Source organism: Phyllostomus discolor, chromosome 10 (genome assembly GCF_004126475.2).
Source record: "Phyllostomus discolor isolate MPI-MPIP mPhyDis1 chromosome 10, mPhyDis1.pri.v3, whole genome shotgun sequence".
NCBI classification, from domain to species: domain Eukaryota; kingdom Metazoa; phylum Chordata; class Mammalia; order Chiroptera; family Phyllostomidae; genus Phyllostomus; species Phyllostomus discolor.
Genome location: NC_040912.2, coordinates 95,405,653 through 95,431,401, shown reverse-complemented (window position 1 = coordinate 95,431,401; position 25,749 = coordinate 95,405,653). Strand labels below are relative to the sequence as shown.

At 58.3% G+C, this 25,749-nt stretch overlaps 1 protein-coding gene across 3 annotated transcripts in view; it reads left to right on the top strand.

Annotated features, from left to right (window-relative positions):
• Positions 1-25,749, top strand: part of ESYT2 (extended synaptotagmin 2) — a 51,533-nt gene that overhangs the window by 11,300 nt on the left and 14,484 nt on the right. For 2 of the 3 annotated variants that reach the window (XM_028525540.2, XM_028525539.2), the window contains exons 2-13: positions 4,195-4,236; positions 5,046-5,180; positions 8,202-8,278; positions 10,193-10,265; positions 10,469-10,558; positions 17,378-17,433; positions 18,287-18,407; positions 19,258-19,434; positions 20,340-20,422; positions 21,247-21,295; positions 22,277-22,366; positions 22,747-22,842. In XM_028525540.2, coding sequence (XP_028381341.1) covers positions 4,195-4,236; positions 5,046-5,180; positions 8,202-8,278; positions 10,193-10,265; positions 10,469-10,558; positions 17,378-17,433; positions 18,287-18,407; positions 19,258-19,434; positions 20,340-20,422; positions 21,247-21,295; positions 22,277-22,366; positions 22,747-22,842 — 1,089 coding nt within the window. Of the gene's footprint in view, positions 1-4,194; positions 4,237-5,045; positions 5,181-8,201; positions 8,279-10,192; positions 10,266-10,468; positions 10,559-17,377; positions 17,434-18,286; positions 18,408-19,257; positions 19,435-20,339; positions 20,423-21,246; positions 21,296-22,276; positions 22,367-22,746; positions 22,843-24,671; positions 24,774-25,749 lie in introns of all 3 variants that reach the window. The other variant, XM_036011090.1, reaches the window with a different exon arrangement.

The following is a 25,749-nucleotide window of genomic DNA, read 5'->3' as shown; positions in this document are numbered from 1 at the left end:
ATTTGCTTTCTTCAATTTTGATACACTCTTTCTCTGGCACCTTGAAGTAATCACTTCAAAATTAGAAACCTCGGAACTGTTGAGTGCCTCGCCATTCCACCACTGGGAGGTGGCTCGACCTTCCACCTCCGCCCTCCGCGTCAGTTTCGCAGTGGGAGCCAGGGGTCCCGTGCCAGGGCCTTATGCGTGCAGGTGGCTCCTGTGCCCCTTTCCTCTGGGGGTCCCAGCATGGGCCGGGGGTCCTGCGGAGGGGTACCTCCTCCACTGCTGGCCCTGCGTCCTTTCTCCGCGGGGAGCTCCGGGGGGGACGCCTTGCCTGTGGCCTGAAGTCACACTCTGTTGCCTGCTGGTCTCTACCTGCCCTTCAGCTTTATCTGTTCCCGTTCCTCTCGCCACCTCATCCAGCCAGAGTCCGTTGCAAACCCCGTTATTGTCTCTCAGGATGTTCCCTGTTCCCTGCATGGCAAACCCCGGCTGACTCTCTCACACCCGCCTGGTCTCACTCACTGCCTCCTCCCCGAGCCTCTCAGGGGCCCTTTCCAGGCAGCACCAGGCCCTCCCCCGGCCCCCCACCTCCCCGCTCCCGGCTGGCAGTCACACCTCTCCTGGCCAGTCCCCTGCAGCCCACTGCAGTCCACCAGCCACGAGCTGCCCGAGGACAGGCGTGTGGCCAGCGCGCACCGCATCCCTAGCTCTGGGCGCAGAGTCAGACCCACGTAACCTCCCGGAAGATTCTCTGCAGCCTGACGCTCAGAAAGAACAGTCTGCACACATGCAGTGGGCTGAGGGGTAGCCCAGCGACGCGAGTGCCATGGCAGGGTCAGAAGTGCCCCCAGCCGCGCTGTGTTTCTGTTCTGCTGCGTGACGCTGAGCGGGGAAGCTGTCCTGTCACCTGCAGCCACACTCCCCAGGGGACTCATGGGGCCGGGGCGCGCTTTGCCAGAGAGAGACAACCGTTGTGTGGCGTCCCCCTGGCTTTCAGGGCGGCGGGGCGGGTGGGAATCGGCCGCACCCGGCAGACCTGACCTGGGGCCGGGCAGTGACCACAGAGAGAGCCGCTGTGTTAGAGACGCAGCCGTGGTCCCTTGGGAACATGTCCTGCAGTCTAATCAGCGTAGTTACACTTTGCCTTTAAAACTGGCGTGTCAGGAAATCGTCCTTCCAAGTCGGATCTGGAGCAGATCACTTATGCTGTAAGAGAGCCTGGTTTCCAGTGTGGTTAAAATAGAGTTAATTTATGAAAACTCTGTTTTCATGGAATTTTAGAGTTGTTCATTGTGTAAGAATAGTGCTGTTAGAAAATTCTTAGCTTTATCTTAAACTACAGGAGTAACCCGAGAAGTAGTTTATGCTTCGAGAAGAAATTCAAACAAACAGAATCACGGAGGAAGACACCAAAGCCTCATCGCCTCCTTGTTAGAGTAGTTCCATACGTGTTCCGAGCAGACTTCTTCTGCATTTGTAAACATGTGCGGCTTACAAGTGTGTTTATATACAAACATGCATGCTGTGTTTTAATACTATGTGGCCTCCGTTAATAAATTTTTGTGGATTTGAAAATCTGGCAATGTCTCATATTAACAGACAGTAATTCTTGTAATTTATGAAGAATTTAACCCTGGCTGGCGTAGCTCAGTGGATTGAGCGCGGGCTGCGAACCAAAGCATCGCAGGTTTGATTCCCAGTCAGGGCACATGCCTGGGTTGCAGGCCATGGCCCCCAACAACCTCACATGGATGTTTCTCTCTCTCTCTCTTTCTCCCTCCCTTCCCTCTCTAAAAATAAATAAGTAAAATCGTTAAAAAAGAATTTAATGGAAAATAGAAGTGAATGCCATCACTTGATGGTATTTGCACATACAGATTTGGTACTGTACAGTGACCTGAAAACATACGGACTCACACTTGCTGGCCACTTGGTGAGGTAGGTGGCATGTCCTGGGTGGACAGAAGTTCTCTGGCGCTGGGACGGTGGGCAAGGGGCCGCCGAGGTGGCCGTACGATTCTGAGAGTCGGACCCTGACTCTGGCTGTGTGGCTCTAGGCAGACCTGTTGTAAGGCTGAGTTCCGACTTTCCTCGTGCGTGCCTTTTCACGCGGGGACAGCGATGGCTGTGGGGGGGGGGGGCGTGCGGGGGCCTGGAGGGGACTGAGCTCTGCAGCCCCCGGCCAAGCCACTGAGGGGCAGCCCTGTGTGAGTAGAGGGCAACTGGATTCCTCGCCCCGACCACACGCTTGTCTCTCCTGCCCTGTGCGCTCTGGCCCTGAGGTAAACAGTTTCCTAGAGTTCATGTTAATTTTTTAAAAGGTTTTTCAAGCCTGTATTGTACACACACATTTCCCTTCACCTCTTCTGAGATGAAGGGTGGCCAATCGTACATGGTTCTCCCCATCTGTGTTCTCACTTTACAACAGACCCCGGGAGCTGTTCCGCAGCCTCATCCCAATGACCCTGGGAATCGGGCAGGCAGCTCCTCCCGGCTGCTCCTCTCGCTGTGCTGTGCTGAGCTTCCTTGCTTCCTCGCTTCCTCGAGGGAGGGCTCTGCTGGTCCGCTGCTGGTGGCCTTTCGGTTGTCTCTGGTCTTTGCAGTTACGGATGGCGCTGCACTCTCGTCATTCTTACTTTTGTATCTGCTTTTATGATCGAGTCTCAGAAACGGGATCGCTGGGTCACAGGTGAATGCACATGCAGTCTGACATTCTTACTTAATTATCCTGACCCTTTCACGGGAAGGAGTGCGAATACTGAGTAAAAACCAGTCTTTAAATCCTTCTCTTCTTAGTCGTGGGTGAAGTGCTGCTGGGTCTGATAACAGCGTTTCACTGTGAATGGCTGTCCCGTTTGCCGGACTTGACCGGCTGTTCCAGGACTTACGCTGTAAGTAGCCTCGGGAGTCTGGGTGAGGAGGTCACTGCGGAGCACAGAGTCTTCTGCTCCTGGCTGTTACCGGCCCCTCGTGCGATGCAAGACGGCTGCCCGGGTTTCGGGCTTCACCCCCCACTGCCGTGTGCCTCTCGAGAACCTGGTGGGCTCGACGGGCTGGCGACTCTGGGCTTTTGTCCCCATCCGGCCACCGAGGCACCCATAAACTTGGGGTATTACCAGTCCCTAGTTGCAGGTCGTTGTAAGAATTCACGCCGGTAGCGTATGGGAACAGGTCAGCGCAGGACCCACACATGCATGCAGTGCGTGCTCAGCGAGCGGTCCTTGCTTCCATTCTTTCAGACGAGCAGACTTGGGTTTGATGACTCACTGTCCACACTGGTCTGCCAGGAGCTCGGTTCAGGGGAGATCTGTGACCTGCGAGGACCGGCTCTTCCGCGTCCGCCTTCCCTGGTCTCCTGCACCCTTTACCTGAAAGGCTTGAGGAGAGCTCAGCCCTGTTGACCGCCTTGCGCCGTGCTCGTCACCTTTGTTGGAAATGGGGTGGTCTGGTCTCCGGGCAGGTTTGCAGGCACGGCGATCTCCGCATGTGGAGTCCGGGCAAGGCCCCAGCCTCCGACCTCCGATTGGAAGTGGGCAGAAACCTGCTTTTCCGAAGCAAAGCACACGGGTGGGGCTGTCCGCCCTTTCCTGAGGGGCGAGGGAGGACAGAGCTTCTCCCAAGGAGAGCAGCTTCGGCCTTCTTCCCAAACCTCCTTCCCAAACCTCCTTCCCAAAGGGTTACGTTTTGACAGCCAGGAAAGCACCTGTTCTCCTCTTTTCCTGATGGGTTTCTTTCCACCTGTGCAAACGCTCGTGCTCCCCGGGGCACAGGTGGGGCTCTCTCGCTGGGAGAGCGTGGGAGACGGACCTGCGGCTGCGGCTGCGTTGGGCCAGTGAGGACCGCCGTGGGGACGGTGGGCTCCCGCAGGCTGTGCGTCTGGGTCTCTGGACCACGTCAGCGCCGACACGTGGGAAAGCGGTTCTTCAGAAAGGGACCCCCGAGGAGTGCTTGTTGGGGGTTCTGGAGAGCAGTGCACGTTCCCGGGACGGCAGGGGTGTGGATGAGGGCCTGGGGCCTCTGGTGACCTGCGACTCTCCTGCTGCAGAGTGTTGGGAGAATGCAGGGCGGGGGGCCACACGGTCCAGTCCCGCCCCCCCCCAACCCCCCCGCAGCCGTTTCCAGGCTTCAGGGAGCTCCGGGAGGCGCCGCATGAGCCAACAGCAGGCCTGCGGGGTGGGTCCCTCAGTCACGTGTGTGTTTTCCCCGTAGGTCCACTTCCCAGACACGGAAAGAGCAGAGTGGCTAAACAAGGTAAGGGAGCAGAGAGCGGAACCAGTGGGGATTCGGGGATGGGAGGCCATCCTTCCGTATTTGGGGGCTGGGATGTCGACACCGTGTGAACCCGCTTGGACTGGCTCCTGCTCCCGAAGGGCTCGGCCGCAGACGCTGCGCCGCTCCCCTCTCTGAGCAGTGAAAGCTGCCCTTGCTCCGAGAAAATCAGTGAGATGTCCACAGCTGTTCCTTTGACCTCTGTCTACTGCTCGGGTCCAGACGATAATCATGAGGAGGAATTCTGGGAACATTATGAAGAGGGAAATAATCCTAGAAATAGATAACTTCTATTACCTAATGTTTTAGAAAAGGTTCTATTTTTAGGTCACTGGACCCTGAAGGAGATCTGCTGTCTCCATATTTATGTGTCCTTAGAGCTGTGGAGTGAAAACCAACGTAGGCAGTGATTCCCTCACGGGTCAGGAAGTTAGTCCACCTTAAAGGAAACTCATTTTTGTTCATTGAGATCTGTACAGTTTTGGGATCTGTACAGTCGAAGCCACAGGGTCTTCTGGTTTTCTGGGTTTTAGGAATCATTAAATGTGCTGACATGGGTAAATAGAATGCTTTACCAGAATGACTAATTCCTACAACGTATTGGTTGATCAGTAGTTTATTGTTGTAACACATTTTAAAATTTAAAATCATGTTGATTTTTGAATAACAAAAAGCTCCCCCCTTTAATTTTCAAAAGTTCTGGCGCACTCTAAGGGCATAAACGTTCTTCGTGACGCAGGCACACTGTGTGCACGGCGTGTTGTTTCACCCGAGTTCCTTCTCCTCTGCAGACGGTAAAGCACATGTGGCCTTTCATCTGCCAGTTCATAGAGAAGCTGTTCCGGGAGACCATAGAGCCGGCCGTGCGGGGGGCAAACGCCCACCTCAGCACCTTCAGTTTCACCAGAGTCAACATGGGCCAGCAGGTCAGCTCCTCCTCCAGTGTCCTTGCGTGTGTGTGCCTGCCGCTGCGGTGAAAACCGAAGCCGTAGGTTGAGTCCTCTGTGTTGCTTCCCAGAGAGCACTGCTCCCTGGGCAGGCCTGGCGGGGCTTGTGCAGCTTCTCCGGGCGCTGCCCCTCGTGGGGTGCCCTTGCCTCGCCTGGTCCATCGAGGGTCCTTCCCTGCCCCCCTCTGTGCACTGTGGTCTTTCAGCCAGATCAGGTTCACTGCGTGGGGGGGGTTGGGGAGGGGGTGTGTGTCTTTCCACCCCTCCCTGTTCTGTCAGAATTAACTTTATGGAGTTTCCAGCAACCTGTTCTGGGGGAAGGGATGGGAACTTACTCTAAAGGTTCAGCAACTCACAGCAAGCCTAAGATGTTCACCCTCAGGTTGTTTACATCAACAAGTCTGGATGCAGGGCGGGTCCTGTGGGCCTCACTTTAGTTGCCCAGGGGACGGCACGGGTCCCTGTTGTCGCTGGAGCCGCATTCCCGCGCACCTCACGGCCCTGCTGTCTGCGTTGCGCTTTGCAGATGCTGTGGGTTTTGTTCAGGTTGGAGGTGTGTGGCAACCCTGACTCGAGTCCATCGGTACCAGTTTTCTGACAGGCTCAGAGGACAGTTAGTATGTCTTTTAATGAACGTATGCACATTTTTTAAAGATATATGCTATTGCATCCTTACTAGACTACAATATAGTGTAAACAGAACTTATTTATTTTTTAGAGAGGGGAAGGGAGGGAGAAAGAGGGAGAGAAACATCAGTGTGTGGTTGCCTCTTGCGCACCCCCTACTAGGGACCTGGTTCAACCCAGGCATGTGCCCTGACTGAGAATTGAACCGGCGACCCTTTGGATCGCAGGCTGGTGCTCAGTCTACTGAGCCACACCAGCCTGGGCTAAACAGAACTTTTGTATGCACTGGGGTACCCCAACTTTTATGGGTTCACCTTACTGACAGTGGCCTTCTGGCACTGGTCTGGAGTCGAGCCTGCAGGATCTCTGAGGCGAATCTGTGTGTGCAAAGGAGGTCTGCTGATTTCCGGTGGTACTTCTCGTGAAACTCTCAGAACTACTCAAGTAGTTGATCATGATAAGCTTCCTTTTTGTATTTTTTAAGTCCAGTAATTAGCAACAGTTTAAGGTGACTTTTCCTATTGAGGTGTAATTGACATTTAATGTTATTTTGGCTTTAAGGTAACATTGTTTCATGTGACCTAACAAATGCCTAGCACATTTTAGGACGCCCGCCACACAGTTCACACGCACTAGTGCTGGAGCACAGAGCCAGGCACCGGGGTCTTTGTGTCACCCGTTGGGGGTTTAATGCACGTGGCTGGTGTCTGGCTGGCCCCCAGACTCGTTCCCACCCACCCTGCCCAGGCCGCCCGCCCCCATCAGGGGTGATCTCTGTGTGGAGACGGCCCAGCTTCCCAGAGCTCCGCGGGACCCAGGCTTGTGTGCAGGCGCCTGCGCAGTGCTGCGACCTCCAAGTACAGCCAGGCAGCCGGGCCGTGGTTGTCTGTTGCTGCGAGCACGGGGGCCTGCACAGGGGCCCATGGGACATTTGCCCGCGCCACCAACTTGACTTCTGCAACCCGAGAAGGTGACAACAGGCTGTGACCAGTCAGAATGCTGTGTGACTGTGCAGCAGGAGCCAGAGCACTGCTTCGGTTTTGACAGGCGGCACAGGGAGTCTCTGAGGCATGTTCTCCTCCGGTCCCCTTCTTCTACAACTCTTTAAAAAACGTAGAAACCGTTCTTGGCCGAAGCCAACCTCCGCCTGCGTGCTCTGTGCTCATGTGGGTGGAGGTTTAGGGTTCTAACCCCGCCGGGCTGGCTTCAGGAAGACTTAGTTCACGCTGCCGGCGCCTGCTATCACGCGGGAGAGAGAGCGTCGCTGGGGACCGCAGGAACGGGAAGAGCGGGGCTGACCAATAGGGGAAGGCGGCAACGTGGCCGCACTGGCCTCCCACGGGCACGGGGAACTCAGCCGGGCACGGGGAACTCAGCCGCCGTCTGATGGAGGCGGAGCCCCAGGCAGGGTGCTGTGTGCACTGAACATCTGAGCTGAGTCCCTCAGGGCCGTTGGGTGTCTGTCCTTCCTTAGCTGGTGCTCAGACGCTGGGGTCGGGGTCGGCCCCCCTTCTTCTAACCTGTGATCAGAGCGGAGGGAGGACTCGTGGTCCGAGGCAAAACATCCAAGCTGCAGGCACCGAGCCCCACGCCCACGCCCACTTCCACTTGCCCACACGACGCGGCAGCTGTGTTTCTGGTGATCCGTCTGTCTGGGTGATCCGTCCGTCTGGCCGAGTCTGAGCTGGTGTCCTCGGGGAGAAGCCCGGGACCCGGGTGTGGGAGCGCGGCTCTTGGTGAAGACCGAGAGCTTCACCCCGGGGCCTGCTGAGGGACCCCCACCCGGCCAGCGGGGGCGGGCGGAGCTGTCCCAGAGCGGGAGGGTCTCGGGTGGACGGACGGAAAAGGCGTCGTTGAACGGTGTTGTGCGTGGGCCCTCCAGGGGGAGCGTTTGTGCTGACCCACCCACCTTCGCTTTTCACAGCCCTTTGACTCAGACCCTGCGTCCCACGTCAGGGGTGGAGAGTGCCCACCGCTGGTAATTCCGATGCATTCAAAAGTCCCATTTTTGTGAAAATCTTAAGTAATGAAAAACTACAAGAAATAAAAAAACGGAAGGTAGTTGAGTTCCACGCAATGTGGTAGGACAGAGTAGAGGGGAAAGTGCGTGGGAAGAGGCCAGGGCTGCTGCGTGCCCTTGGTGCACCGAGCGCCCTGCGTTCCCGTGTCCTTGGTCCCACGGGCACCTCCACGGTGGAGGGTCAGAGGTCAAGCACCTTACTGGGCTGGCACAGTGGGTAGCAGGCTGTCCTTCATGTCGCCGGACGCCGGGGCGCGTTCTCTTCAGCTCTGTGCCGTGCTGTGAGGTTCGGTGGTTTTGTTGCTGTGTTTGCCAACCCTGTTTGTTTTTAAAATAAGCCACTTCTTGTTCAGCCCCTCAGGATCAACGGTGTCAAGGTGTACACGGAAAATGTGGACAAAAGGCAAATCATCCTGGACCTTCAGGTCAGGTAAGCTTTGTTTGTGTCCCGTCTGTGCCGTGGTCCGTGACGTCATGTAACCTGCTGTCACTTAGCTACGCCCCCGTGGCGGGGGCTGTAGTGGGCGCAGCTCTCCCCGGTGTCTGGTGGGGCTCGTGCAGATGCTTGATGAGGACCCACACTTGTTTGCTTCCTGAGTTCCTGACAGCCTCGATAACTGCCATTCACAAAACATGGCAAGTAAAAGAAATTAAAGGCACTAGAGGAGAACTGCAGATCGAATTCCTTACAACCACTGATGCCAAACTCCTTAACAAAACACTGGCAAACCGAATTCAGCAGCACCCTAAAGGATCCCACACCGTGGCCAAGCGGGCGCGTCCCTGAGGTGCAGGCGGCGTTCAGCATGGACACGCATCGGGGGGCGCCCGCTCGACGGAGTGAAGGAAGGACACCGTGTGGTCGTTTCTGCGGGTGCGGGAAAAGCTGGCGGCAGAGTTCGCCCTGTTCCACGGGCACGGCACTCCCAGAGCAGGAAGCACGAGGTTGCTCTCAGCCTTCGCGACGCAGAGCACACACCCTCCTCGGTGGTGGAGGACAGAGAGCTTCTCCTCCGAGGTCGGGCCAAGGCCGGGGGCCCGCCCTCACCACTGCAGTGTGGCCCAGCCCTGGAAGGCAGTTGGGACGGGGGAGAAATAAAGGCGTCCCACGTGGAAGGAAGAAGTGAGACGATCTCTGCTCACAGGCGACGCAATCTTCTGCGTAGAAAACACCGAAGATCCCGCAGAAAACCTCTTAGCGCTAATAAGAGAGTTCAGCAGCGTGGCCGGATACAAAATCAGCACAAAAACCAGTTCCAGTCTATGCGCTGTCGGTGTACAGTTCAGAAGGAAGTTTGAAAAACAGTTTCTTTTGCAGTGGAGCCAAAAGGAATAAAATGCTTAGGAATCGGTTTAGCTGAGGAGGGGACAGACCTGTGTGGTGTGAACACGAAGCGTCGCTGTGGGCCGTTGAAGACGACGCGAGGAAAGACGCCCGCGCTCAGGGTGTGGAAGACGGTGCTGTTACACGGCGGCCCGAGAGCAGCCGGCGGCACCGGTGCGCCCCCCACACGGCTGGGGGGGGCGGCCTCCAGAGCAGGGGAGTGTGCAGACAGCACCCACCACTCAACCCCGAGACGAGGGACCGGGTTCAGCCGCGTCAGAGGGCGCGAGCGGACCTTCCCCAGGGACGGCGTACGAATGGGCCACGGGCAGGTGGAGGGACGCTCAGCCTCACTACACATCAGAGAAGTGCAGATCGGCTCAGGTGCCAAACGACAGCACCTCGCTCCGTCCTGGTGGCCAGCCGTCCAGACGGACCGGGAGACAGCAGGTGCTGCGGCTGGGAGCGCGTTCCCTGGGGACGGAGTCCCAGAGGTGCGGGGTGAGGCCTCTGGGGTCGAGGGGGCGGTCAGGTCACACGGACCCCACCCACTGGGTGTCGACCTTCACGTAGGATCGCAGTGACTTCGCCAGTGAGGGACATGGGGCAGCACACGGTCCTGGCCCCAGGGTCCGGGGCTCTCGGGTTTTCTCAGGGCCGGGAGCCCGGGCGTCTCTTTGCTCGTGGACAAATGCCATCTAAACTTTGTTGTTTTCAACAAACTTAGTTGTTTATGAAACAAATGAAAACCGCATTCCATGACAACACTGCTCCAGGGTTCCCTTTGGGAAGGGACGTTCGTCACAGGAGCCGGGCTGCCGCCGGCCGCGGGTCCGGCGGGTCTGGCGGGAGCAGAGAAGCCTGCAGCCAGCCCCGACCCTGAGACAGACCCAGGCCGCGGGCCCCAGCGGGGTCTGCAGCCCGGGCTCGGCTGCCGCCCCGTTTGTTGATTGTTCAGGTTGTTTGCCTTGCAGGTCTGTGGCGAGGGGGAGGATGTAACACAGAACTCTCCTCTGCTAGTTTTGTAGGAAACTGTGAGATCGACTTGGAGATCAAGCGATACTTTTGTAGAGCTGGTGTGCAAAGTATACAGGTAAGGTTTTTTCAGATTTCATGGTCTCCTAAAATCCTCTGTGCTCTAGTCGGAAGGAAAATGGTGAGGGTTTCATTTCTTGGCAGTTAGAGTTCTCTGTGGGTTCTGCCCGAGGCCTTTCTACGCCTGTCCCGTGCCTCCTTCCTGCGTCGCAACTGCCGTGCCCTGCTCACTGTTCCACACTCTGCTTCCCTTTGCACTAGATTCACGGCACGATGCGGGTGATCCTGGAACCGCTGATTGGAGACATGCCCCTGGTGGGAGCCTTGTCCATCTTCTTCCTCAGGAAGCCGGTGAGTCACGTTTCTTTCGTCCCCGCCTTCCCGCTGGCGGCGAGGAGGCGGGCGTGTCGCGGGCGCACGACGCGCACAGAGAAGCGGCCTCTCCGTGGCCCGGAGGCGTGGGGCCTGCTGGCTCTCACCTCTGCAGGCCCCAGCGCGGCCCGCCTCTCCCTGTGGACGGGGAGGCTGTCCCTCGCCACAGAAGTGACGTGTCGGCCACAGAAAATTGAAAAACAGACGTTTTTTCAGTGTCGGGTTGCTGTATCGACATTTCCGCACCCACCGCTGGGTATGATTTACAGACACTTGCTCACCGAATCCTCACGCCCATAGTGAAATAGCAACAACACGGCTTCCTTTTCCTGACCGAGGGGGGACCCTCCTCTGTCGCATCACAGAGCCAGTCTGGGGGCCCGCTCGCCACCTGGCTCTGCCTCCCGTCCCCCTGGACCCCACGCACAGCCTGCCCATCACAGTGAGTGGACTGTAGTCAGTACAGCAGGCTTTTAAAAGTCATAAGGGTTCTCCATACTGAGCTATGTTCTAACACTTGGATAAACCATAATGTTACATTCCTTTACATGGTGAGATATGTGTGTTATTCCAGGTTTTTGTTATAAATGGCCAATACTTATTATTAACCACAAAAATAGGAGAACAGAGGTATCAGTCCTATGTAGGCCCCCCTCACCTTGGCTCCCGCGGCTTCCGGTTGGCCTCCTGCCTCAGCTGTGTCCTTGGTGGCCGTCACTCACCACTAGGGCCCCTTCCTGGGGTGCAGAGGGCTCCCTGGGGGTGGCCTCCCACTTGTGCTGTGGCATGGCTGGGTCACTGTCCGTGGCCTCATTTCCCGTCGTTGCTGCCCCAGGAGCATCCCCGCCGGCTCCATCGGCCCCAGGGAGGGGCTGTCATGCAGGGTCAGTAGCAGCCCGCCAGCCTCCCTGGCCCCTCGTCTGGTCCTCGTCCACAACGCTGCCTTCAGCCCCGTGTCCCCTTCCCAGGGCAGCGTAGCCAGGGCTCCTCCTCACGCCCGTGGCGCCAGAGAGCCCTGGGCCTCGTCTCGCGTGACCTGTCAGCTCTTGGAAAGCACAGTCTCCGTCTCCACACAGCTCAGTGTGTGTCTGAGGGAGGCCCGGCCCGTTTCTCAGCTAACTCGCCACAAAATGCTGTTTTGTTACCTTCGAGGAGCCCTCCCTGGAGGTACCGCTAACGTCTCGTACAGTTTAAAATCGGAATCTCTATCGTGCAATTTGATGTGAGGGACTTAATACACATTATCGTTGGGTTTGTCCAGACCAGACCGTGAGTGGTGCTTCCTCCGTGTCCTCGCTGAGGATTCCACGCACACGATTATTCTCATTTCCCTTCTGTTGCTTAAACATGGGCTGCTTTTGAGTATATTTTAACGACAGTAGTTCCCCCCTTACTCACGGTTTTGCTTTTCATGGTTTTAGTTACCTCTAGCTGACTGTGGTCTGAAAATGTTAAATGGAAAATTCAGACATAAACACGTCGTAAGTCGTAAACCGTGTGCTGCTCTGAGTGGCAAGATGAGGTCCCACATAGTCCCGGACATGCGCCACCTTGTCCAGTCACCAGGCCGCACACCGCCTGCCCACAGGTGACTCAGGAGCCGGCGCTGTGGTCAGATCGGCCACCACAGTGCTGTGTCCAGGCAGCTCCGACTTTATCTTATCCTTGTTTTAGTTCGCGTTCGTTACTGTTGCTCATCTCTCGCTGTGCCTCGCTCATGAGTTAAGCTGCATCGTAGGTACTTTTTTACACGCTGGGGAACATAGTCTGTGGAGGCACCACCCGGGGGTCTTGGACTGCGTTCCCCCCAGACTGGAAGGGCTGCTAGACACAAAGCATGGCGACACTCTAAAGCTGTTAAGGAACCTTCGTGCTAAATTTTAACTTACTGAAATACTGAGAAGTGAAGAGATTCGTAAATGATTTTAAAAGCTAGTATATTTAAGCATTAATAAGTATAAAAAGCTAATCTTTGACAAATTGCTGAGTATTTTAATTTACCGTGAATTTTTAATTATTTAATGAAGTGTGTTTTTATTGAAGTTCAGAATCCAAATACTCTCCCTTAGTGGATCTTCTAGGTGTAGTTACTTTAAGAAATAACATCAGCCCCAGCTGGTGTGGCTCAGTGGACTGAGTGCTAGCCTGTGAACCGAAAGGTCACCGGTTCAATTCCCAGTCAGGACACAGGCCTGGGTTGCAGGCCAGGTCCCCAGTAGGGGGCATAAAAGAGGCAACTACACAGTGATGTTTCTCTCCCTCTCTCTTTCTCCCTCCTGTCCTGTCTCTTTAAAAGTAAGTAAACTCTTAAAAAAGTAACGTCATCGTAACTTCCAAGCGAAGTTCTAGTGCTCCGAGAAGAAGGATGAGGCTCTGAAACGTTCAGAATCTTTCATGTCCTTATATGGGGAATAAAGTCACCAAGCACATGCCTCGGACAGAGGGAGTTTTTCAGTTACTTGCAGCTGGAAAATATGAGAACAAAATTCACGGCTGGCTGCCAAGTAATTCTTCTCACCCCAGTGAAAAATACAGTGAGAGAGACTTGTGGGGTTTTTTTTCGTTTTTTGTTTTTTTTTTTAATCCTGATGATTTAGAAGCGCAGTGTCAGAGACCCACAGGGATCCTTTACACGCGCCTCTGCTTGTTGATGGGTTTGGATCAGCTTCGATCCTGTGCGTGGCTGGGTGGTGGTGGAAGGCACGGCCCGGGGTCCTCCAGCCTGGTTCTCCCTCCTGGTTCTTCCTCTTCCTACTGTGGGCGAGAACCATTCATGTAACTTCCCTGGGCCTCAGTCCTCCGGCCTGTAAGGGGCGGGGGGTAGGGTGACAGTAACACCGACCTCACGGGATTAAATGTAGGTAAACGTCAGTGGATGAAAAACACTTGACCCGGGGCCTGGCAAGTACAAGTCCTCAGGTTTTTAAGAAAGGAAATGTTTTCCTCCGTGTGGGTCCAGCATCCCGGTGGGTCCTGACAGGGACCCCAAGTGCCGGTGAGCACAGGAGCTTGGACAGAGGCTCTGGTGGGGGCCGGAACGAGCCAGCGCCTGCCCTTGGTCGTGTCTGTGGAATTGGCGGCCACTCACCCCTGCTGCCTGGACAGCTGTGGGAGTCACCCTGGCACACACTCTTCTGGGTGTTCCAGCACCCTCGGGTCCTTTTCAGACCCATCCCAGGGCTGCTGCTGAGACAAGAGTGAGTCCGGGAGGCCTGTTCTGGAGCTTGCCCGGGAGACGCTCGGGCCGCTGCTGCCAGTGTGTCCACTCTGTGGGGTGCTCCCACGGCTTTGTTCCCTGCTCTGGGAGGTGGGGGTGGGGGGGCCCACAAGTTGCCCTTGTGCAGCGATTGTGAGGAGGGGTTGGACCCTGTCTGCAGCTGAGGCGCCTGAAGCAAAGGTGGGGCTTGACTGGAAAGTGAAGGTCGCCCGGACGGCTGCCCCCTGAAGCCCGTGCAAGCCTGTGAGGGGCTGCAGGTGAGTGCAGCCTCTGGAACCACGCCCGCCCCCCCCCTGGCACGCCCCACCCTCGCTGGGTCTCTCTTGCTGAGGCCGCTTCCTCTGGTCCACGTGCCTGAGTCACAGCTGCCCGCTCCCCAGAGGCGAGCCGCCTGCCTGCCCCGCCCCGCCCTGCAGGTACGGGCCTGGGTCGCAGGAGCGGGGAGGGTGCAGTGTTGGAGGAGGGCTCCCCGCAGCGGACCCTACACCCCTGCGGGGGGCAGCAGTGCGGGGGAGGTCTCGCCCCACACCACACCTCACTTCCCGTCCAGCCCTGGCAGCTTTGGAGGTGTTTGTCCTGCCAGGTGTTCTGGGAGTTCTTGAGTTTCTTGGATCTGTGGTTTGATCGCTTGCATCAGAGGCACAGGCTTGCTGCACCCCAGTGGTGGGGGCGGGCGCCCCGCATTGCCCTGGCCCGGGGTGCGTCTCGGGGCTGGTGTCCTTTCAGCGACTCTGCCCTCCTCGTGCCTGTGTCTTTGGCGGGTCTTGTGCAGGTGGGTTTCCATGTACTGACCCAGCCACACGGGCTCTCCGACGGTCAGGGCCTGGGATGGTGCCCTCCCCTCCCCGAGGCACCTCCTCTTCCTGCCGTGTCCCCGGCTGCGGTGGACCTCACCTGCGTGTCCCTCCCAGGGGCTCTGTCTGTCACGGTGGGGAGCGGGTCTTGTGTCCCTCCAGCAGCATTGCTGTCTCCCGGCCCCACCCCTGCGGCTGTGGGTCGCCCCGGTCCAGCAGGCTGTGCAGCCAGCCCACGCTGCTGGCCCACCAAATGGGCTGCACACACCCTGGGTCTGTGGACGTGAGTGGGTTGACGCTGGCTCACTCCCACTCACCGTGAGCACCCCGCCTGCAGCTGGAGTCGCCTCTCCCACCCTGTGGGGCTGCTGCCTGCGAGGAGGGGTTGCTGGCTGGCCGGGGGCCCCGTTGCCTCAGCTCCAGCGCTCAGCGGTGATGCTGTTTCCGGCTTTCTGCATCCCCCGGGGAGGCTGGCAGCCCCAGGAGCTTTACAGCACACGAAAAATATTCCTGACCTTTACCACCAGCCCAAGGTGACTAATTCAGAAACACCGGAGAAGGGTGGGAGCCGCCAGCCTGCAGTCGTCACGGACTTCCTAGGTGATTCATGTTCCGCACCACGTAATGAACGCTCTTAGGGTGCCTGGTGTGTAGTACGTGCTGCGGTACGCAGTGCCGTCGTCGAACTGCGGGTTCGGCTCCGTCCGTGCGGCAGCGCGTCCTGGGGGAGCAGAGAGGAGCCGGCACGGCCGTGAGCGTCTGTGAGAAGCAGGGTGCCGTCGTCGTGTCCCAGGGACACGGGACCCGGGACCCGCTCGCTGCTTGTCCTGTGTCTTGCAGAAGGGCCACAGCAGCCCGAGCTGGTTTCCTGCCTTTGGAAACTCGACTCCTGGCCCTTCAGTTTCCCGAAACAGATCTGAGTCACCCAGACGCAGGGGGGCAGGGGGACGGGCACTAATTTTAGCAGCTCGTCCCTCCCCGTGGGCTCCTCCCTGGCTCCCCGTGTCGGCTTTCCAGACTCAGCTTTCAAACCTCTCACACACACACACACACACACACACACACGTTCTCACACGCTCACACACTCACACTTGTGCACACACTTGTCCACTGCCCCCTCCGTTATCCACTCGGGGCACTTCCTGCCCCCAGGCTCCCCTGGTGCTTGGGGACAGGTCAGCTCCCCTTCCAGCCTGTGTCTTGCGTTCAGATTTGTCTTCCCGCACCAGGCTGGGTCCTGCCCTTCCACGAACCCTGTGCCCGCCTCCCCGGCGTGTTGCGTCTCTGGACTCGGGCAGCATTTAGACACGCGTGTCTGATCATTTTGATGAGGGTTGTGTGCGTTGGCCCTCCATCACTTGACAGGAGGTTCGTCATCTCTGGCCACGGCCCCTTCCAGGGGACCTGCCCTTTGACAGGCCCCCATCAGTCCTGGGCGCTCCCTCAAGCTTTCTGACTGAACCAGACGCCCAGGCCTGGCGTCTGCTGTTCCGTCAGTGTCCCTGGTTCTTCTCGGTGGAAGGCATCTGTGGACGTGATGTCCAGGGTTGGGAGGGGCGGTCACCCCGAGTTGCTCTTGCTTTCAGGCCTGTTGTCTTTGTGGGGGGTGTGGGTCTGGACTGCTATTAGCCATGTGCGTTTGCATCTCATTTCTCTTTGGCTGAGAAATCTCAGTCTCTGAGGACTTTTAAAGCTGGTTGCTTTCTCGTTTGGTCTTCCCGGGAGACGCTGGATTCCGGTTTGTGCTTGTTTATAACCAGCCACTTCCCGAGGGGATCTGAGCCGGGACAGTTCCTGCAGCTCTGTGGGCGAGGCGACCGTGCGGCAGCGTCTCTTCCCAGATGGAGAGCACATTGACTCTGTGCGGGATCCATCTTGGTGGGAAAAGCAGTGTTTCCAGTCGATGGCTTCTGCCCACCCACACCCACACAGCCTGCTGTGTGGGCGTCGTTCTAAGACGAACACCCGCTGGGGAGATGAGCAGACCCCCAGGTGTCGGCTGAAAGGGACATGTTCCTCCAATATCAGGGAAGTGCACATTGAAACAGGGGTAAAGTGTGCAGTTTTCAACTGCAAACTGGACGGAGTTTTAATTTCTTTTTGGTGAGGATATAAAAAAGGGACATTTTCTTACACTTTTGGTGGGAATATAAATCAGTACAGTATTTCTTTATGGTAATTAGGTAGCATAGTCAACATAACAAGTGAGCATGTGTCTTTGACCCAGACTTCCACTTCTTGTAAAGTCAGCTGCATGCACATCCCAGAACATGCGTGTAAAAAGATACTCACTGGCCCTGGCTGGCGCAGCTCAGTGGATTGAGCGCGGGCTGCAAACCAAAGCATCGCAGGTTCAATTCCCAGTCAGGGCACATGCCTGGGTTGCAGGCCACGGCCCCCAGCAACTGCACATTGATGTTTCTCTCTCTCTCTCACTCTCTCTCTCTTTCTCCCTCCCTTCCCTCTCTAAAAATAAATAAATAACATCTTTAAAAAAAAAGATACTGAATCTCGACAGAACAAAGAGAAATACAAGTGTTCCCAGTGCCCATCAGAGGGGGATGGGTGTGTAAATTACCCCACGCTTTTCCTGGGGAAACGACGACACGGCCACCAAACGGAACGGCAGGCGGCTCTGCAGGCACCCTCAGGACGGTGGCCGGGTGTGTTTCCCAGTGAAAAACAGGGTGCAGGGCAGTGTTCTGTCTGCGAAGAAACAACCGTGGGCGGCTCGGTTCGAGAACTGGACATCACGTGGGTAACAGCGTGTCCCCTTTTTTTAAACAGCTTCTGGAAATTAACTGGACAGGACTGACCAATCTTCTCGACATCCCCGGGCTGAAGTGAGTATTCTGTCGAGTGCTGTGGTCAGCCCGGGGGCGGCGCTGGGGTGGCGTCAGAGGCCTGAGCCCTCGGGGCTGGGGCTGGGCCGTCGCAGCAGCCGCTTCTGCCCTGGGCGCGGGGCCCGAGGCGCCGATGCAGTGGTGCAGGGCTGCAGGCGGCCGCTCCCCTGCAGCTCAGATGTTTCTGAATCGATGGGGCAGCCTTGCACTGTCTTATGAGTTCTTGTTTAAGTTTGGGTTTTATTAGTTTCCCAGGAAAAGAAAACTCGAACAGCAAATATATGTTCTAAGACTAGCCCTTTCCGGGTTCTTTTCAAGCTGCAGCCCCTCCTCCGAGGGGGGGGCGGGTAGTCCTGGCCCTGGAGCCGAGGGGTGGGGCGTGTACCTGTGTCATCGTCGTCCCTGGTTGTCCCTCCGCTCGCGTGTAGCCGTCCAGGGTCTGGGCCGTGAGATTTCCCACGTGTGCACTTACCTGGGTCCTTCAGCCTCACGTCCCTCCTGGGAGCGGCGACGTCCTCCTGGCCCTGTCACGGGAAGGAGGGGAAGTTTGAAATACTTTGTGTCACAAAGAAATTGAGAGAAACGCGTGTGAGCTGTTCAGTGGTGAACCGGAGATGCAGGTGTGAGGGAACGCAGGGAGCATCCCCTGGGATGCCGTGCACGGATCTGAGAGCACAGCCTCCAGGACAGGCAGCGTCTACGCTGGGGCGTCCCCCGCGGGCCTCCGCCGGGGCTGGAGGGGAGACCGTGCCCACCCTGTTGGCTCGTGGTACGCGGCTGCCGAAGGCGGTGGCCCCCGGGGTGGGGGGTGAGTCTGGTCATCGCTCTGTTCTTTTTGCCTCCCACCCAACAGCGGCTTATCAGATACTATCATCTTGGATATAATATCAAACCACCTGGTGCTTCCCAATCGAATCACTGTTCCGCTCGTCAGCGAGGTTCAGATAGCCCAGCTGCGGTTTCCGATACCAAAGGTGAGCGTGTCCCGTGACCACCGACAGGCGGGCGTGGAGGGCCGGTAGCGGCCCTGGGTGTCCCGGCCTCGCGTGGGCGGTGGTGCAGCTGGTGGGTGGTTTGTCCGCCGCCCTCTGTAGCTGGCGGAGGGCAGCGCGAGAGCCTGGCGTCCGTCCACTCAGAAAGCAGAGCTCTGGACGTGCAGGTCGACCCCGCCTGGTCTCTGCGGTGGGGGCAGAGGCTTTCTCTGAGACTGAGAGTCTGACGGGTGACACGGTGAGAACGCACGCCTTCCTGAGCTGGTTGCGTCAGGAACGTGACCCAGGACTTTTTACAAAGGGTCTCCGGGGGAGACTGCCGCCCTACCCAAAGGTAGCCGCACTGCCTTTGTTTGCCCTGAAAGAAGGAAAAGTATTTTTCGTTTATCCCTTAAACAACATTAGGAGCTGCGAACTGTGTGTGGAGTCTGAGAGTGCGTGTGCTTCAGAGTTTCCGCTTCCCCTCTAGGAAAGAGGGTGGCCCAGTGTTTCACAGGGTCGCCGTGAACCTCGAGCAGAGTGGCCAGCGCACAGCCCAGGCTCCCTGACGGGCCGACACTCCCACGACCTAGTGTCGCTCACTGTGGCGTCCAAACAGGGTTGTTCTGGGCCCCACGAGGCGGGTCTGGAGTGACGGCTGCCGCCCTGTGCGCGCACTGGGCCGCTGTGGGGCGTCTGCCCGGGGTCTCCGGGGGCCCAGCCACTCACGCCCCACGTCCTCACACGTCTGTTCCCTGTGCACCGTGTTCCTGGGTGGGGCAGACGGTTGGGCCCAGCTGGCGCTCCTGTCTATGGGATGAAGCGGTGAGCAGCCGGCCTCTTGTCCTTCCAGGGTGTCCTCAGGATACACTTCGTTGAAGCTCAGGACCTCCAGGGGAAGGACACCTTCCTTAAGGGGCTTGTCAAGGGCAAGTCAGACCCCTACGGCGTGATCCGAGTCGGCAACCAGATCTTCCAGAGCAAGGTCATCAAGGAGAACCTGAGCCCCAGGTGGAACGAGGTGTACGAGGTGAGGCTGCGTCCCCAGGTCCCCCCTCCCCGCTGTCTCCCTGGGCGGCGTTCACCCGGGCGGCAGCTGACGTTCTCTTCGCCGCACCCCCCGCCTGGAACGTGCCGCACCTGCTGTCCCTGCAGTTGAGGGCATCCTGCCGACACGTGACGCTTTGTGATGTTTTAGACTTCACGTGCGTGAAGCTGTCACAACAAACTGCACCGTTTTTCCTGGCTCGAATGTTCTGCGTTGTCATCCACACACAGACGTGTGCGGGAACGAGGTCGCACTCTGTCTGGTGCGTGGTCCTCCAACACCGCGGGGCGTCCGTCCTCGTCGGCAGACGCGGACGGGCCTGAGTTGTAACACCCGTTTGCTGGGTAGAGCCCATCTTTTCTTCGCCCCGAGCGGTCCCGGCTCTCGGGGTCAGCATTGTGACTGGCCGGCGCACGCGCAAGGCACACGTGTTCTTTGCGTGACCGCCTTTTCCCACCTGCAGCCCCTCGGAGTGGAGCTGCCGCAGCAGCGGTTCCGTGGGTCTGAACGCAGAGCCCCGCCCGCGCTAGTGCGGGTCCTGCTCCCCCAGCTGCTGAGCCCCACCCCTCCCGCCTCTGAGTGGGGCTTGGGCATCCGAGGGTAGTGTGTGCGCGGAGCCTGCACCGGGCTCTGGGCCGCCCAGTCCCCGTGCCACCGAGCTCGGCCCCCTGAGAGGCACCCCACCGGGAACGAGCCCAGCGGACTGCTCCTGGGTGGACCTGCGCTCCAGACGCGAGGGCACACGGTCTGACCGTGAGAGAATGCAGTGCCGCACGAGGGCTTCCCGCCGGAGGAAAGCACGTGGTGACGTTCGCTGTGACCGCCACACGCAGCAGGTGACGGTGCCGGTCACGGTGTGCAGTGACCCCGGGTTGTCACCGTTGCAGGCCTTGGTCTACGAGCACCCCGGACAGGAGTTGGAAATCGAGCTCTTCGACGAGGACCCGGACAAGGACGACTTTCTGGGGAGGTGAGTGTTCAACACGCTCGGTTTTCACCCGTCTCTTAAAGCTGCAGCGTGACCTCACTCCAGAAGTAGATCCGTGTCCGTGTCGTATGCGGTTTTAAATGGCTGCTGGACATGACATGTGTCCACCTCAGGCTTCCTAGCACATGCTTTGTTCCTGACGAGGTGCACGTGTAAGTAGGAGACGGAAGCTTCTAGATCTGGGTCCGTCACAGCAGCCACCCGGTGGATTCAAGTCCAACGGGACCTGGACTTCACCCCTATAGCTGTGCTCGCCTGCGTGAAGCGCTCTGCAGCCGTGGGTGGCTCAGGGCCCTGCACGCCCGGCCTCCAGCCATCGCGCCGTACAGCCAGGCTGGCTCCAGATGCAGAAACGGGGTTCTAAACATTATCAGTTTGTCGGGCGTTATTTTGGGGGGGAGGGAGTCGTAATTCACATTGAAAAAATAAGCATTGATTTGTTTACTTCAATGGAACAACCAGCACAGCTGGAGAAAGGTACCGGAGCAGGGGACACTGGACAGGTTTGGCCTCATCAGACCTGGCCTGCGTGTCGTGCTGTGACTTCAGAATTCCTTCACGGGACAGTGGAACGAGGAGCAAGGGAAAGATCTGAGGCAGTTCAGTGAACAAGATAGTTTGCGTTCGAGTGGAGCACTGTACAAGCCAGACTCTCCTGACTGCAGCTGGAGGGCGCTGGCCTCGCCTGAGACAGATCGTGGGGGAGGGGCGCGGGGGGCTGCGGGGCCGGCAGGCGCTCGTGCGGGGGCTCCCGCGCTGCCAGCAGCATGCTTCTGCGCCCTGACTCGCGTGTGCTGTCTCCCCAGCCTCATGCTCGACCTGACCGAGGTGGAAAAGGAGCGCCTTCTGGACGAAGTAAGTCCTCCAGGCGCCGGGCGGAGGGCGTTGACTGAGTGCCGCCTGCCCCGCCGTGGCGTCCCGAAACGTGGTGTTTGCCTCTCAGACGTGGGGAGCTTCGGCCTTCTAGTCAGAGCACGGGGGAAAGGAGTGTAAGAGCCGAGTCACAGGGCACGCCCTGGGTGCCAGACGCACCCGTGAGGATGTGAGCGCAGGCCGACTTGTTTCGGGCAGGCGCTCACTCTCCCCCGGGGCCAGGCGGCGGGCTGGGAGCAGCTGTGTGATGAGGAGCAGTTGATCGATTGCTTGATTGATTGATTGATTGATTGGCGATGAGCATTTTAAAGCAGAGTGGGCACCATGCCGTCTGTGGGCGATCGCCACGTGAAGGGTCTGTGAGAGCAGCAGCCGGCGTGGGTGGGCGGCAGGCAGGCAGGACCCTGCTGTCAGACCCTGGGTGTGAGAAAGGGGAGTCGGTGGCGGCTCGAAAAAGGTGGGTGCGCTCGGGGTGAGCAGAGCGTGGCCGGTGACCCGAGTTGGCTGCCTTCAGGGCAGCGCACGTGGTCACTCACCAGTGAGCACCCAGCCCCAGCCCCGGCCGGCTCTTCCCGCACTGCGGTGTGGGGCCGTCTCTGACTAATTGCTTTGATTTTTTAAACTGAAACAACTATTGGCAGTTTTGTTATCAGTACATAGTGACGAGTAAAAACCAACACGCTAACTTGTTTGACACTGAAATTCCGCACTTGGGCCCCATGTGTTGTTACCTCTGGGCCTCACACTCTAGCCCAGTCTGCACGTTGGAGCCGACGGAGCCGGGAGCCTTGCGTGTGAATCGGGGGTGAAAGCGACTCATGCACAGGGCTCTGGTGGGACTGACCCAGTAGTGTCTGTGAAGCGCTGGGATGGCCTTGGGCGGCGGCCAGGGCTGTGCGCGCCCAGCGGCGTGACCCGCATGCTCAGGGGCACGTCCGCTGAGCCCGCACGTCTGGTCCTCAGTGGTTCACCCTGGACGAGGTCCCCAGAGGGAAGCTGCACCTGAAGCTGGAGTGGCTCACGCTGATGCCACATGCCGGCCGCCTGGACCAGGTACGTGGCCTTGTGCCTGACCGCTGGCATCAGTGTCTCCCAGGGGTGCTACCCCTTGGCTCAAAACACTGTGGCAGTACTTTGCGTTATTGTGCTTAAGTCATTTCGTACTCTCAGAATTTAAAAAGAGATCTGCAGGTCATTTATCCCTGTTTCACGAGACCCTCACACACACGAGTGCAGGCGTCTGGAGGGCCACAGGCCGCTGTGTGCTCCCTGTGACGTGAGGAAGTCCTTCCCGTGTCCGCTGTCTGCTTGCACGCACCGGGTGGTGGTTCAGTCTCCCTCTTCCCGTTCTCGTGAGCATGGCGGGTGTGACCATGGGGCGGGAGTCGAACCCCGTTGGACATGCACTCACTGGGGCGTCTCCCTCCTTGCAGGTGCTCACAGACATCCGAGCCGACAAGGGCCAAGCCAACGACGGCCTTTCCTCCTCTTTGCTGATCTTGTACTTGGACTCAGCGAGGAACCTTCCGGTAGGTAGCGCTGTGGGAGCTCACTGGGGCACTGGTTTCCACGCCGCCACCGGCTCCCGTGGCTGCATCTTCCCTTCGCCCCAGCCGCGAGCAGCCGTGGAGGGGGCGGTGCGTCTTCACGTCCTCGCCACTCAGGAAGCTCAGAGCTGTCTCTGCTCCGCACGTTGCGTGAGGAGATGCCGACTCGGAGGGGTCTGTGCGGCTCCCTCGTAGCCAGGGAAGAAGGCAGTCTGCAGAAGGTCACTGAGTACCAGAGCCTGGCTGCTCGTTCTCTGTGTGGCACGGCAGTGCAGTGGGGCGCCTCTGAGGACAAACCTGTCCTGGCCGCCACGCGGCCGGGCGATGGGGTGGGCGGGGCAGCAGGGGGAGGGGCGGCGTGGGAGCGGAGCCTGGGCACTGAGGGCTGCCGCATGGCACACACCTGCTGCCTCGGTCTCCCGCCACCACGGCTTCCGCGGCCCAGAGCAGGCGCACCGCGCTTGCTTGCATCAGAGCTGTGACGGACAGAAGCCACTGTCCCTTGGGGAAGAAAAATTACACATTCTCGGGCGGGGGGGGCCTGCTGGGATCCCCACGCCGCAGTGCGCCCCCGCTGCTGGTGAGAAACCTTCTCTCTCTGGCTCCTGCGAGCTCCGAGTGCTGCGCACGGTTCCGGATGTGGTCCTTCCCGCTTTGCTTCACGTGGCGAAGGCCCGTGCGGTGGCAGGAGAGAGGACCCCTCCCGGCTGCAGGGGCTCCCCCCCCCAACCCCGATGGCAGATGCTCCCTCGTGCAGGTCGTCGGTGCTTGTCCCCTGAGCCCGTTGTCCCTGTGGACACACAGGGAGCACAGTGCCCCACTCGGCCCCTGGCTCACCTCGCTGTGTCACCCGGGCCGCCTGTCCGCTCTCCCCTCGCCATGGGTAGACGGCGCCCCCTTGGTTTCATGACACACGCACCTCGCCTCAGCACCTTTCCGGGTTTCAGCACTTTGTGTATCGGTACGCTTCGTTTAAAGTCTTTAGCAACTGAAACCTGACCAAGCATTTGTTGTTTTTCATAATAGGAACGTGTCCTCGAACTCTTAGCATGAAATTGCTTATATGGTTGACCCTTAAACAACGTGGGGCTTAGGGCTGCAAGCCCCAGTCGAAGTCCACAGAGCACTGCAGCCAGCCCTCCGCTCTCGCAGGCTCCCGGCCCCGACCAGAGACACGGGACCCCGGGCAATGCGGGCCTGAGCCATGTGAGCCCACCGGGACGCATGCTGTTCCAGGGTCGGCCACAGCCGTACTTTTCAGTGACCGTGTCTTTCCTGACCTTGATTCCTCTTGAAGTCATTACCTTCACCTTTGGGCCCCTCTCCCAACTGAAGTCTGGCTTTTTCTGTTACAGTTTACTTCATTATTATTTAGCCTTCCCACAGACTTTCTCGTGCGGCACAACTTCTTGTTTCCAACCACAGTAAGGCTTGCTAGCAGGCCCTCACCGTGCCGGGCGGGAGCGAGCCTGTGGCACGTGGTAGGTAGGACACACGGAGCAGGGCTGCACGGGGGAGCTGGCGAGAAGGAGGGCTGTACTTCAGAACTGGGTGTTGTATCACATAAGTTAAAATTTCAGTGATGTCACATAGCAAAGACTGAAAAAACAAAAAGCAGGTGAATTTATTAACCTCCCATTAAAGGGCACCTTGCACAGGCTGGGTGCTCTGGCTGCCAGAGGCAGACGACCCTCACGGCGCCTCGGCCCTGCTGGTGCTCGGGCTGCCCTTCGCTCTCCTGCTCACGGGCTCCTGCGTGCACTGACCACGGCCCCGTTCTCTGCTCTCTCCTCCCATCCCCACTTCCTAAGAGTATCTACGAGGGAAGCTTTGGGTGTGGCCACTTAAAAGAGAGGCGCGCGTCCGGACTGGTGTTCTGTGAAAACACCGCCTCGGTCTATAGAGCGCTGTTTGTGAGTCCCCGGGGTCCCTCCTCGTGCTTCCGTGGACACCGCGAGAGTGTGCGCGGGGGCTCGGGCGCGTCCGCTCGGGTGGAACGGCGTGGCATGCCCTTTGCTTCTCTTGCATGGTTCCCGTGGCCGCGTGTGCTTGTTTTGTGCCTGTCCCGTGACACGTAACAGTGCTGTGACTAACACCGGCTGCCACGTCTGATAATGAGATGAACAGACCGGTGAGTCACGAGGAAGCCCACAGAAAAGCAAAAATAAGAGTCCTCCTATGGTGGAAAAAGGAAGCCATAACGACTCATTCGGTTTTCTTGTGGTTCATCTCCGTGTGAGATGTAAATATCTCTTTGCAGGCTTTCAAAAAACTCCCTCCGGTCTGCTTTCTCCTCCTGGCCCAGAGGAAGTGTTAGAACGTGGCTCTCCTTGGAAGTCCCTGCTGTGCCCATGGCTGGTCAGCGAGGGCAGAAATGCACCTGTGGGCCTGGAAGCTGGCCTTCTCCCCACTGTCCAACCAGAGCTCCCGAGAGAGAAAAGGATGATTGAGTTTATGATCATTCAGCTTCCTTTAAGGAACTTCAGGAATTTCCTGGAGTGGACAATGGTGTGTTTCTGACCTTGCTCGGGGAGCTGACTTGCCCTCATTCTGTCTCCCAGGGCCTGGCTGTCGCACACAGCTCCCCGCGTTGCCCGTGGTGCCCGCAGGAGGCGGTTACTTTTCCTTGCTCTGGGGTGAGAGGGAGTCGCCGATGGCTCAGTCGTGAGTCTGAGTCACCCGTTCTTGACCAACTGCTGGTTTAGTTCAGCGATAGTGAGGTTCTCCAAGTTCATTTGGTCCCGGAATCTAACAGAGGCGGCTTTGCACTTGGGAAGAGCTCTCGTTCTGTGTCCACGTGGAGAAAGGGAGGTGGGCAGAACTCAAACTGCAGGTCCGTCCATCACCCCGCTGACAGAGGAGGAGAGTCAGGACGCAGGGCTGGGTGTG